General features: G+C 41.2%; 1 protein-coding gene across 1 annotated transcript in view; it reads right to left on the minus strand.

Annotated features, from left to right (window-relative positions):
• Positions 1-883: 883 nt before the first annotated feature.
• Positions 884-12250, minus strand: part of FBXO42 (F-box protein 42) — a 135338-nt gene continuing 123971 nt past the window's right edge. The window contains exons 5-10 of the mRNA XM_044667795.1: positions 9191-9344; positions 8031-8141; positions 6437-6533; positions 5687-5743; positions 4703-4819; positions 884-2221 (exon numbers count right to left, since the gene is read on the minus strand). Coding sequence (XP_044523730.1) covers positions 1106-2221; positions 4703-4819; positions 5687-5743; positions 6437-6533; positions 8031-8141; positions 9191-9344 — 1652 coding nt within the window. The 3' untranslated portion in view covers positions 884-1105. The remainder of the gene's footprint in view (positions 2222-4702; positions 4820-5686; positions 5744-6436; positions 6534-8030; positions 8142-9190; positions 9345-12250) is intronic.

The following is a 12250-nucleotide window of genomic DNA, read 5'->3' on the forward strand; positions in this document are numbered from 1 at the left end:
AGACAAGCCCTTTCTGAGAACAACAAGCAGTATCTGCCTTCCAAATTAAGATCCTTTACAAATGTGGTTATATACATCTGATGTAAAAGAGAAAGCAATTTTAAGGTGCTAAAATATCTTAGGTGTAAAGCCTCTGCTGATCCAAAGCATCTCTGAATCATCCACTGGCTTGCTAAGGATGCTTGGGGGGAAAAAAAATCAAGCCCCCCCCCCAAATATTTCTGAGCTTCTCTTTTAGGCTTCCACGCCTCAACTTCACTTTCATCTGCAAAGTGTTGTTGTGTAGGGCTTTAAAAAAACCCCAAATATCCACATTTGCACAGAAATCCTACAAGAAGGAAAGGCAAATTCCACAAGACTGGCATTTTAAGGGAAAGCAAGTGAAGGGAATGTGGGTTTTGGCATCTCAAAACCAAATGTGACAGTCAAGAGATTTCATAATCAGACACAAATGATTTAGCCCTGCTCCTTCAAATCAGAGCGGGCCCCAGGACTTGGACACAAGCATAATTTTCATGATGATCCTGCACAAAAACATGAAACAACTTCCTTTCCTCACTGACCCCTCCATTTCTCACCACCATCCCTCCTATAGCCCTTGAAGGAGAAAAGAAACCAGCTTTTCTGCAGCCACTGGGTTTGGCCTTGCACGCACTGATATGTCAGAGGACATGAGCTCACGGCATCTCCTCATGCAGCTCTCCTTACCTGGGATTCTTCAGTTCTCTTGGAAGGGAACTGATATTAGGTGATCTGTTCCCTAAATACTTGGTCTAATTACCAGCAGAATAGAAAAAGGCATCAGAGCCTCTGCTAAAACACAGCAACAATTTTATCTGAACCAGCATGGAGATTTCTCCCCTTTTGTAAACAGAGTTGGCTATAGAATATAGATATAGATATAGATATAGATACTTTATATAATTTGCTTTTTTAATGGGGCTCTGACCCTAGCCCAGAGCAAGCATTAGATTGGGAATTGGGGTTTTGGTTTGTGGGGCCACTTAATTCTTTGTTTTCCCAATTCACAGTTTGAATGCCTGCATGACAGTGTAAAATTCAAAGCCACAGAAAGGAAAAGGTTTGGGACCATGTTTTTGCCCTATTATCTTTTTGCTCGCACAAAGTACAAGGCATTTGTTTTGGGATAGTACTTCACATTCTGTTTCTTGTCCATGAGGCCACCAAAAATGATGAGTTCCCCCCTGCCTTGCACCACTGTGTGCAGACTGGTTTCGGGTGGGCCAACCACAGAACTGCTATTAAATACTTTCCATTTGACTCGCCCTTTCTCCTTTGTGTCTTTAATGTCTAACACATACATCTGCATGGGCTTGCAGTTCATACTCTGGTACAAGGGCTTGCCAACGTTCAGAGACTGAGGTGGGTGGTGGCCCAAGCGCCGAGCGATGGGAGGTAAGGAGTGCCCATCGCCCTGGGCAGGCCCCGGGCGTGGGATGGGCACCGTCTCGACGCTGCTCATGCTCTGGCTCCCCGGGGACCCAGGGGATGACACCAGTGGGGGACTCAGGGCTGCAGGGGCAGGTGGGCCCTTAGACGAGAGGGCTTTGACAGCTTCCAGGCTCCGTCGGAGGGCACCTGGGGACACGGCTCCCGTGAGAGCACTGGCCATGTGGGGCGGGGTGTGGACTCCATTTGTCTGCTCTGGAGGATTCCTCACACTGCCCCCAACTGTCCTGGCGTCCATGCTGTCCATCTGACTACTGCTGGAAGCAGGCTTTAGATCCCAATTCAAATCCATCGATCCCAACCTTAAATCTTTCTGATCTGGCAAGGAACCTCGTCGGGGAGCCAGAGAAAGCCCCATTTTTAAGTCAAAGCCTTCAGCTGATGATGGGGTACTTGGAGACACTGCCTGAACAGGGCTGTCCAGGGAGGCCCCACCAACTGCTGCAGCTCCTGGAGATAAATTTCCACCATTGAGGACAGGTGAGCCATCACCCCTGGCAGGGGAAAGGCTCCCTTCCCGGGATCCTGAAGGTGTCTGCCTTGGTGCCCTGGGGCGTAAGGTTCCCCAACGACCATTGACACAAGGCGCTTCATCCATATTCCTTACTGGAGACTGGGAGCGGTATTCTCGGGTTTCAGGAACCAAAGCTGGTGGAGTGGCACTGATGGGAGATGGGCGAGAGTTCAGGCTTGGGCTGAGTGGTGCTCTTCCACTGGGAGCCTGGCTGAAGACCACCACACATTGGCCCACCTAAAAGACAAAGAAATATTTATCAACTCTGCTACTGCACCCAACAGGTTTGGAATAATGGACTGAATCTCATAAGATAAAATTTAACAGGAATAAAATGTGAGGTTCTATAGGAAATTAACACACACACAGAGCTGCAGAAGTTGAGGACAGAAGGAATGGCTCAAACCCACAGAATTACCACCTTGATGTCCTTTCTGCGCCTCTCATGCCTAAAGCAGAGTGACAAAGGCAAGGAACAGGGGATTTTAACAGACTTCAAACTCAATGATTTAACAGGCTGACCCAGGCCATCTCCACAGATGCAGTGTCCTGAACAAGAAAGGTGCCTATCCATTGCCTTCTGCCTTTGTTAGAATACATCTTTAATACTGTGCAGAGTTCCAGGTTTCACAAGAGAAATCTGGACTAGATCAGGCTAGCCACAAGACCATGTCATAGGAGAACTGGTCAAAAGAACTAGAATATTTAGTTCAGAGAAGGAAAGGCATGCTTCACTATCTGAAAGATTGTAGAAGAGAGTATTAGGCCAGTTCTGCTTGGTCTCACAGGTCAGAATGAAGAATAATGTAAGGTTTCATGGGCAGATTTACCTTTGATTATGAGGAATAATCCCCTACAGCTTTCCAAAAGTTAAACAAGTTGCCTCAGACGGCAGTGAGTTCATTTGGTATTGGCTAAAAGTAGGCAAGTAGATCAATGGAACAGAGCATATATGGGACAATCAGAAACATGAAATTTAATAAACCAGTGTCCAATAACCTGGGAAATATAAATTACTTACGTTAAGAACTCCCTATTTCATTAAAAACTGTTTGGAAAACTGAAAAGCACTGTGGCAGAAATAAGTCTTAGATCATTTTATAATAAACAAAAGGATACCTAACTTGAATGTTAAAATCATACCATCAAAAAATTCAGAGAAGTAGATCATATAACTTTTATACCTAGGATTAGCAGATAATATTCTTAAATGAAGAAGAAACAGAGGCAATTATAAAAGATAAAATAGATGGCTTCAATTATGTGAAACTGAAATATTAGACAAACAAAATTAATGTATCCAGGAGGAGACAATTAAGAAGTCAAACAAGAAAAATAAATCTTTGAATCAGATTTCTTAGATAATAGTTTTGTATCCTAGATAAAGAAACAACTAATAGAGTATAAAAGACTAAAAGTCATCTCCCAGGAGTTGAAGGATAGAAAGTTTTCAAAAGCAGAATTTCACTCTTTAGCAACCATGTGAAAGAGTCACTATTTAATAAGAAAAGTGAAAATCCAAACAAGCCTGTGCTTTCATCTCAGACTTGGCAAACTGGCAAAGACAATGAAAGAGAGAAAGTCAATGTTAGAGGGGTTATGGGAAGCTAGGCACACCAGTGCATTGTTAATGGAGTTGTGAATTAGCACCATCAACTGAGGTGGAAAAAATGTGTAATTATGCAAATAAGGTGACTAAAATCTCTATCTCCTTTGACTCAGAGATTCCACTATTAGGCACATACCTCAAGGAAATCACTGATAAGAAGTTGTTCCCACATATACCCAAATATTTATAGCAGCGCTTCTTGGGAACAGAGAATTGGTAATAAAAAAGATGCCTTTAGATTAGAGAATGGTTAAATAACTATTGTAATGAATGGACTGGAAAATTACTGTGCTTGAGAAATGACCAATATAAAGAAATGTGAACACATTTACATGGACTGATGCTGAAAAAAGCCAGCAGAGCCAAAAAAAAAAAAATACACAAATACAACAACATAAACGGAAGGACCTGACCCCCCCCCCCCACCAAGCCCCTAGAAGTGAATGCTGCAGAATTACAAATACAAAAAAGGAGAGACTCCCGAAGATCAGAGATGAAAAAGCATCTCACACCTACTCCTTTGCAGAGGGGAAGGGCCTGGAGTGTTGGAGCACTGCATGCATTTTTTCAAGACTGATTAGTTTGACTGATTTTTTCTTTTTCCTTTTTTTTGTTTCATTACACAAATTCTTGGCAATTGGGAGAGCTCTGGGATAGGGGAAGAGGAAGGACTACTAGGTGAGATTAAGGTGAAATAAAAAAAACAAAAGGTATCAATAAGAACATTTTTAAAGAAAGTAATGGGTTCCTTTTCACTGAAGGTGTTCTAGAAGATAGAGAACCACCTCCCAGGGATATTATAGAAGAGTCTTATCTGAGGGTCCTTCCTGCTCTGGGATTCCATGGTCCTGCACTGAGAAAGTCCATGCTCTTTCTTGAGCGAATGTGTTCTGTCTCAGATACTGTTGCAATAAAACCGAAGTAGCATCTATGAGAAAGCTGGTACAGAGCTAGAGTCATATACCTCTATTTACTTAATGACTGAGAGAGGCTAACAGATCACCTCACCATATGGAGAAAAAACTCCCTTTTCACACAGACTTCTCTAAAGCCTGAAAAGCTAACTTGGATACCTATGCCAACACTCCCTCCCCCATGTTAGTAATTACCCTGCAGGCTGGATGGCACCACAGCTCTGGGGCTCCATGGTCTTCATTTTCTACCCTGAGTGGCTGCCAGGTCCAGGGGATGGAGTGCATGTGCAGTAACCAAGCATCCTTAAACAGCTGTAAGAAAAACCCAGACATAACCGCAGCTCAGGCTGGATGTGTGATACTTCATGAAGAGAAACACAGCAGCACAGAGGCTCTCCCAGGGACACAGGGCCAGGTGATGGATCTTCAAAAAGAATTGACATCTAGCTTATGACTTGTGAACCAAAGATGATCCAAAATGCCCATTACGTATAAGACACCGCTATGTAAAGTGATTGTGAAATGGGGGGGGGGGGGGGGGAAGGCGCGCCTCTCTCAAATATGGGGGAAAGAATCAGAAACCTGACATTATACTGAAAGTAGCAACTACTCCCACTTCTATGGTGTTTCCTGTAATTACAAGAGCCCAGGAGAAATGTAGTAAAAACTGTGGTCCTGGAGGCCAAAAGAGGAAGTTCCCCACAAGGCCACACCAGGATACCAATACAAGACATTGCCTACGTATAGGGCTTTTTCAACTACTGCCTAACTGTCTCTCGGTTGTCAGTGAAAACCCAAGGAGATGCTTCCTGGCAGCATCCCAACCACGTAGCTTTCCCCAAGGAAGTGAGATGGAGGAATATTATAGACCAGTGATTCCCAAAGTGGGTGCCACTGCCCCCTGGTGGGTGCTACAGCGATCCAGGAGGGTGGTGATGGCCACAGATGCATTTATCTTTCCTATTAATTGCTATTACATTTTTTAAAAATTCAATTTCCAGGGGGCTAATTAATATTCTTTCTGGAAAGGAGATGGTAGGCCAAAAAAGTTTGGGAACCACTGTTATAGACAAAGGTAAGGTGAGGGCAAAATTCTCCCAGTGGCTTGGGTCTAAGAAGCAAGGTTTTCAAATGGTTTCCAAGAACATCTGGCTCCTAGGCAGTATTCTATGTACTTACTGCATTTGGGCCACCACATCCTCCCAGGATTAGGATAGTTTCATCATCTATGACAATCTGTAAGAACCAAAAGAAGATGGGAAGAGAAGAAATTTGAAATCACCCTTTTAACACACAATTATCTGCCTTATCTCTTGGTGGTATGTACTTAATACCCAAATCATTCCCAAAATAGAAAACTTGTCCACTCTGGTTGCCAATATCCCCTAAAGTTTCCCATAATTATGAAAATTCTGTTACTTAATCTAAACAAACTGCTGGTGATTCACTTGATAAAAGAACCTCAGAATCTGAAAGCTGGATGAGTCTCCAAGGTCTTCTTAGTTTAGCACATATCTGAATCTGCTCCAGTGTTCCTGACAAGGTCACTCAACCTCTGCTCAAAAAAGACCACTGAAGGGAACCTAGGACATTTTTCCTAACATTGAACTGAAATATGCCTCCTTAACATCCATATTGTTGTTGTATTTGGTTACATACAATGAAAGTCTCGTGCCAAATGAAATAAGTGAATCTAAGACTTTAGGAGGGGCAAAATCCAGATCAATTCTAAATAAGCAAGATCCATTTGGAGCTGGAAATATAATACAAGCAGAAGGGAATAAAGATTTCTCCTTGGCAGAGGATCTAATGGAATCCTATGGTAGCTGCTTCAGGCTCTCTTTTCCCTCCCCCTAACTCCCTCCACCCTTGCTCCCAACCAAAATACAATGTGGCATCTGTTGAAGAATAACTGTAACTATCAGGCACCTGAGACTGGCCGCCTCGAGGGTGAGGGCTGGGGCCAGAGACATTAGGCTTGGACCAGGCCCACTGCTCAAGGTCAAGGACCCAAACATCATTGCTCCTAGAAAAAAAAGAACACAATTACAAAGATGATTATATAAAGCTGAGCAGAGACCCTGGTAAATAACTAGTAGAATGGGCAGGACATCTGTGACATATGTGGGCATCTCTGCAGATCATAGAAAGCTGGAGCTAAGAGGAGTTAGAGAACATACACTACAAACTCAGCATGTTTCAGAGGTAGAAAAGAAAACTAGAAGGAATGGCATTTTTGCAGGAGTCAGTCAGTAGCAGAGGCAAAGACCAGGCCCTTGGCTTCTTGGTTTCCAGGCCAACACTCTCCATCCATTATATGGAGCTCCCTTTTGCTGTAACAGGATCTGTTCACTAACTAATATTCAAAGGAACTTAACCAAGAGCAAGGCAAATGATGATTCCCCCAAAGGAGCTTTTGAAAAAACCTAAACTATTTCTTTTCAAGGCAAAGGCATGTCTGTCTCAGGAAGCATTTCTAGGGGCCTGGGGAGAGTGCCTTTTCTAGAATGGTTTATTCCCAGAAATTCCACAGCAGTTTCTGAGAACATTGGGTAGAGTTACTTGAGTGCTCCTAGGGCTGATCCCTACTAGCATAAACAATGGTATGGTTGGATTCTTCTCTCTCTTAGGCTTGGGCTATATCCTACACATATAGGTAAGAGGAGACACTAAATACGCTTTGATAAAGATGGTCACATCAAACACTGCTCTTGCTCCTTTTCATTATCCTTCCCAATTAGCCTCACTGACCTCTTTGGTCATGAGGTGAATTCCTACTTATTCTTTAAATCCTACTCAAACTCCTCCTGTCTCTACGAAGCCTCCCCAGTTCCCATCTCACAAAACGAATAGATTTACCTAGAATACCTAAAAGGAGATGGTGATATCTACGTCTGTCTTCTTATCCTCCCTGCATCCCCATTTCAGACCCCATCTCCTCTAAACTGTGCCTCTCTCTACACTCAGTGAGCACTTCGTAAAGGAGCTGAATTGTCCATGATCTCTGCCCTATAGTATAGCCCTCTGCTACTTACAGCACAAAGTCAGAGCATTCTAGATTGAGAGCTAGATGTGACCTTGGAGTCCTTGAGTCTAACTCCTCCTTTTACAGCTAGGGGTACTGAGGCTCAGGAAAGGAAGGGCCCCAGGCAAAGTCATCCAGCTGGTAAATGTCTAAAGCAGGACTTGTGGTCCATTCTTCTTAACTCCAAGACCAAAGCTCTGCCTACTGTCTCCCCACCCCACTGCCTCTATATACTGTGCTGAAACTAGGCAAGGCCTTTGACATAAAGGTATTTTCAGGAGAGTGCAAAGAGAAGACTCCCAGTACAGATCCTTATGATGTACAGTAATACATGATAAATGCATCAACAAATTATAAGACAAAGCATTCAGTGACACCTGGGGAAGGATAGGGGTAAGCATGGGGAAAAACTGGTTCTTGACTACCTCTCAGCTCTTAAGAGCCATCATTACAATGAACATGAAGATTCAGCTGAAGAAAGAAGCTGCATATACTTACATTTGCCGGGATCCTAAGGAACCCCCAAAGACAATCATCTTGTCCTCTATCACACAAGAGGAGTGGCCTGCCATAGGAGGTGGCCCATGTGTTGTCACTATGCAATTCCACCTATTGAAAGATGACAGAAATAAATGAGGATATCTAGTCTAAACAGCAGAAGCCACTCATCTTAATATCAGATGTTCACCTCTTTACCATGCCACATCCTTAAGCCTAAATCTACATTCTTTCTGTAAATAGTTCATATGAAATGGCCACATAGCTCCTAATACCCCCAAACTGATTTGCTGAATGAGCCCTACAATGAACAGAGGGAATTTTTCCTCATTTACATATATGAGCCACTCATATGACATTTAGCAAGCATCCCTATATTCAGCATTTTGTTTTATTACAGAGAAAGGGGACTGTTTTTATTTGGTAAGAAAAAAATCTTCCAAGCTGTTAAGGAGTCTGGGAAAATACAGGAGAGGATAAGGACTCATTTGCTTTGCAAATTGCCAGATTCTCAAGAACAAGACCAGCCATGGTTTTGGGGCACCAACAGGGTCGTTGTCACTTACTTGGAGATTAGAGGTAGCAATTACTCTTACTTTTTCCCTAAAAGAAAATTTGATTTAATCTCAAAAGGCAAGTATACAGGTCACTGTTCTTTTTTTTGTTTTTAAAAATTTATTAAGTTCTATTTTATATTATCTCATTTCTGAATATATTTCTTCCTCTCCCTACCAAGCTAATACTATAAACAGAATTTTTTAAAAGGGGTAAGGGGAGAGGAATTTAACAAACTAACCAACTTATCAGCTGACAATTCACTGCAATGTTCTGCATGTACAATCTTTCACTTCTACCAAGAGGAGGATGAATCTCATCTCTTTTGAGAGAGGAGTTTGGGTCTTATAGTTACATGGCTTTTATTCTGGCCATGTACATGATTGTTCTCAATATGTCTATTGTTTTCCTATTTCTGGATGTTTTACTGCATCAGTTCATGTAAGTATTCCCAATCTTCTTACAAGTCTTCCTATTCATAATTCTTTACAGTAAAGTAATATTCCATTAATTCAGAGATCAAAATGTGCTTAGTCCTTCCTCAATGTTTTCAGAGGAAAGGGTTCCTGACCTGAGAATAAAAGAATCTTCTCTGCAGTGCTTACCAGTTTTTGGAGGGTGAGTAAGTATGTATTTCATCAAAGAACCTCTCAGGTTGGTGCAGAGGATAAGGGCTTGGCCGTGTCCAGCCACCAAACAACACAAGTAAGTCCTTGTATACGACTAGAGTGGCTCCAGCTTTAGGAGAGGGATAAGAACCTAGAAGGAATCAAGAACAGTAATGATTAGAGGAAGATGTCCTTCTCATAAATAGTACTCATGCTGTTCATGGATAAGTTTTCCCCTGAAGAGAGAAAATTATGCCACAAAGTCCAGAAAACAGGAAGATGAAACCAAGTTTTGCAGTGACAAGACAAAATCAAACTGTATATCTTCATAATTACTCAAAGCTTGAAAGCATTTTTCATTTGTGGGCAAAACATCTGTCAGTCAGTGACAGGAAATTACTAGCTTTCTAACATAGCCCTTTAAATTACTGTTTTGGTACTAAGTAAAAAGCAATAATTACCTCAAAATATCTAGTAACTTTTTATCTACAGAGGTTGGAGTAAAATGCCAATATAACTATCTTTATTCTTGAGTTGGAAGCATAGGAGGCAAACACATTACACACTTAATTTTCAAGAAATCGAAAATGTCTAAATATATCTTTGTATTCAGTATGGAATAAGGATGATTAAGAAGGAATGTGATGGGTATCCAGGATGGAACAGACCAGGGACACTTACATCTTACATGGTTTCAAGACAGTTACTGCCTGACCTCAAAAATAAAGGAGAAATACGTGCAAATTACTTCATAAATTAACATTAACCCCAAGCCATGAGACCTTAGTTATATTTAGGCTATAAAGCTAGATACCTGTTCCTGAGCCAACAGCAATGGGGTAAATCTTCAATGGTCCCTAATGATACTTTTTGGTCTGAGAAGTCAGGTTTAAATTAGGTTCTCTTTATTTGTAATTCATCTATCTCCCAGTGTGGTATTCACAACAAATACCAAAATGATTTATTTCTCCAAACTTTTGGTATAAAGACTATCCCTTTAAAACAAAATTTGTTTGGGGTTTTGGCTTTAAAAGATTGCTCTACATCAAAAAGAGAATATGGAAAAAGGCATCGAGTGATAACATTTGTACAACCCACTAGAGCTGCTTATCAGCTCAGGGAGGGGGGAGGCAAGAGGGAAGGGAGAGAAAATAAATCATGTAAACATGGAAAAACAACCCCAAAATAAATAAATAATATTTGAGGGGGCCTTGCTGGGGGTTTTCTGCTTGAAACAATCATCCAGATTTATCTTTCTTTGTAAATAATCTATAAGCAGTAACAAGGAAGGCAGAGATATTAAACTTCAGAAAGTCAGATTAAAATGTAATTGGGAGAGTAAATAAAAATGACATACAGCACAGACAATGTTAATTTGTGGTTTTTATACTCATGATGAAGCCTAAAAGTTCTATTTGAGTTTGGCGCCACTAATCTAAACTATTTCTTTCTTTGTTCACAATGTAAGTAACTGCCTAAATTTGCCATAACTATCCAATTAAGAATCCTCTAAATTAACAGTTCAGTTAAGCTGCCTTCAAAGAATCAGATGACTTATGGAAAAAATGGGAAGGGGCTCTATGTGATAGAAAGAGGACATTCTTTTTGCTACATAATTCCAAGAGATGCAACTCTTCATTCAGCCCAGGATTGCTATCAACAAGGTGTGCTGGAAAAGCAGCAGTACCGTGTACTATGGAGTGAGCTTCCAAAGAATATTATATGCTACTGCTATTGTGGAGCCTTTACTGAACAAATACTGTTCCAGACAAAATTTCTCATGGTAATTATTGATTCCATCCCACTGATCCCACATCAAACAACAGTTCTAAAAGAAATGGCTGGGGTATTAATAAGCAAGAGTTTCCAATGCCTATTTCCTACTAAGGAATCCTCCAACATGCTTATTAATGTTCTTCTGGCATTAGTCTGGGAAGGCTCCTGAGAACTGATTTTTTTTCTTTACACCTTACCAGATACAGCTTTTCCAACATCCCTGGAAAACCCAACCAATAGATCTAGTTATTATGGTTCTATATCACCACTCCAAAAGATTGAATTTCTGAATTATTAAGAAGGCTAGCCTTACTATTCATGTTTTCACAACTAACATGAATTCTTACAAATTGTAAAAACTCTTGCAAAATCAAAAGCATAGCAATAACACAGTAATGTATGATGTACTATATCTAAGTCTGGACACAACATCTAAGAAGGCCACTGAATCTGGACCACCTTTGTCAGAGGGAAGCCAGTTCAGGGAAGGGACTGGAGGAGATGGCATGGAAGTATCAGTTGGAGGAAGCAGGGATGCCTAACCTGAAGAGGCGCATAAAAATTGCCTTTAATATTCAATAGACTGTCTTATGCAATCACTAAACAAGCATCCAATAAATACTGTGTGCTAATAATAGAAAGACAAGAATGAAAGTCCCTGTCCTCAAGTACTTCACATTATAATAGAGGTGGCAACATATACATGTTTTAGTACACATGAAATACATACAAAATGAACACTAGGTAGTTTTGGGGAAGAAAGGCACTAACAGTTGTGGAAAGTGGAAGTTGTAGAAGTCATGAAAGACTTCATTTAGAAGGTAGAATTCAAGCTGAATCTTTAGGAAACCAAGAATTTCATGAGTTGAGGGGAAAGTATTGTGGGAAGGGAATTCCCCACCCCATTGTCACTTTGTTTGACATCATCAACCAGGGACCTGAAGATCCTTTACCACCGAGATGTGCAAGTATAGACAAACCTTCAGAGAAAGGAAGTTGAAACCAATGAGATGGGAAACTGATCCTACAGGCACTGTCCCCCTAAGTGGTGCCAGGCAAATTAAGGAATGATGATTGGTTCCTAAGATGTGATGTGGGAGAGCTAGTGGGTGGAGAAAATTGCTGGATTGTGCTCTTCTGGCTGGAGGAACTTGAAGGAACCCCTGTCCGTGAGTTTCAATCCATCAAACAGCATATATAGGGTAATAAGCTAATCAACTCTTTACCTCTTTACTATATTTCCCTCTCTTTACTATCATTACTCTGATGTAATAAAGCCAC

The sequence above is a fragment of the Gracilinanus agilis genome, chromosome 3, assembly GCF_016433145.1.
Source record: "Gracilinanus agilis isolate LMUSP501 chromosome 3, AgileGrace, whole genome shotgun sequence".
NCBI classification, from domain to species: domain Eukaryota; kingdom Metazoa; phylum Chordata; class Mammalia; order Didelphimorphia; family Didelphidae; genus Gracilinanus; species Gracilinanus agilis.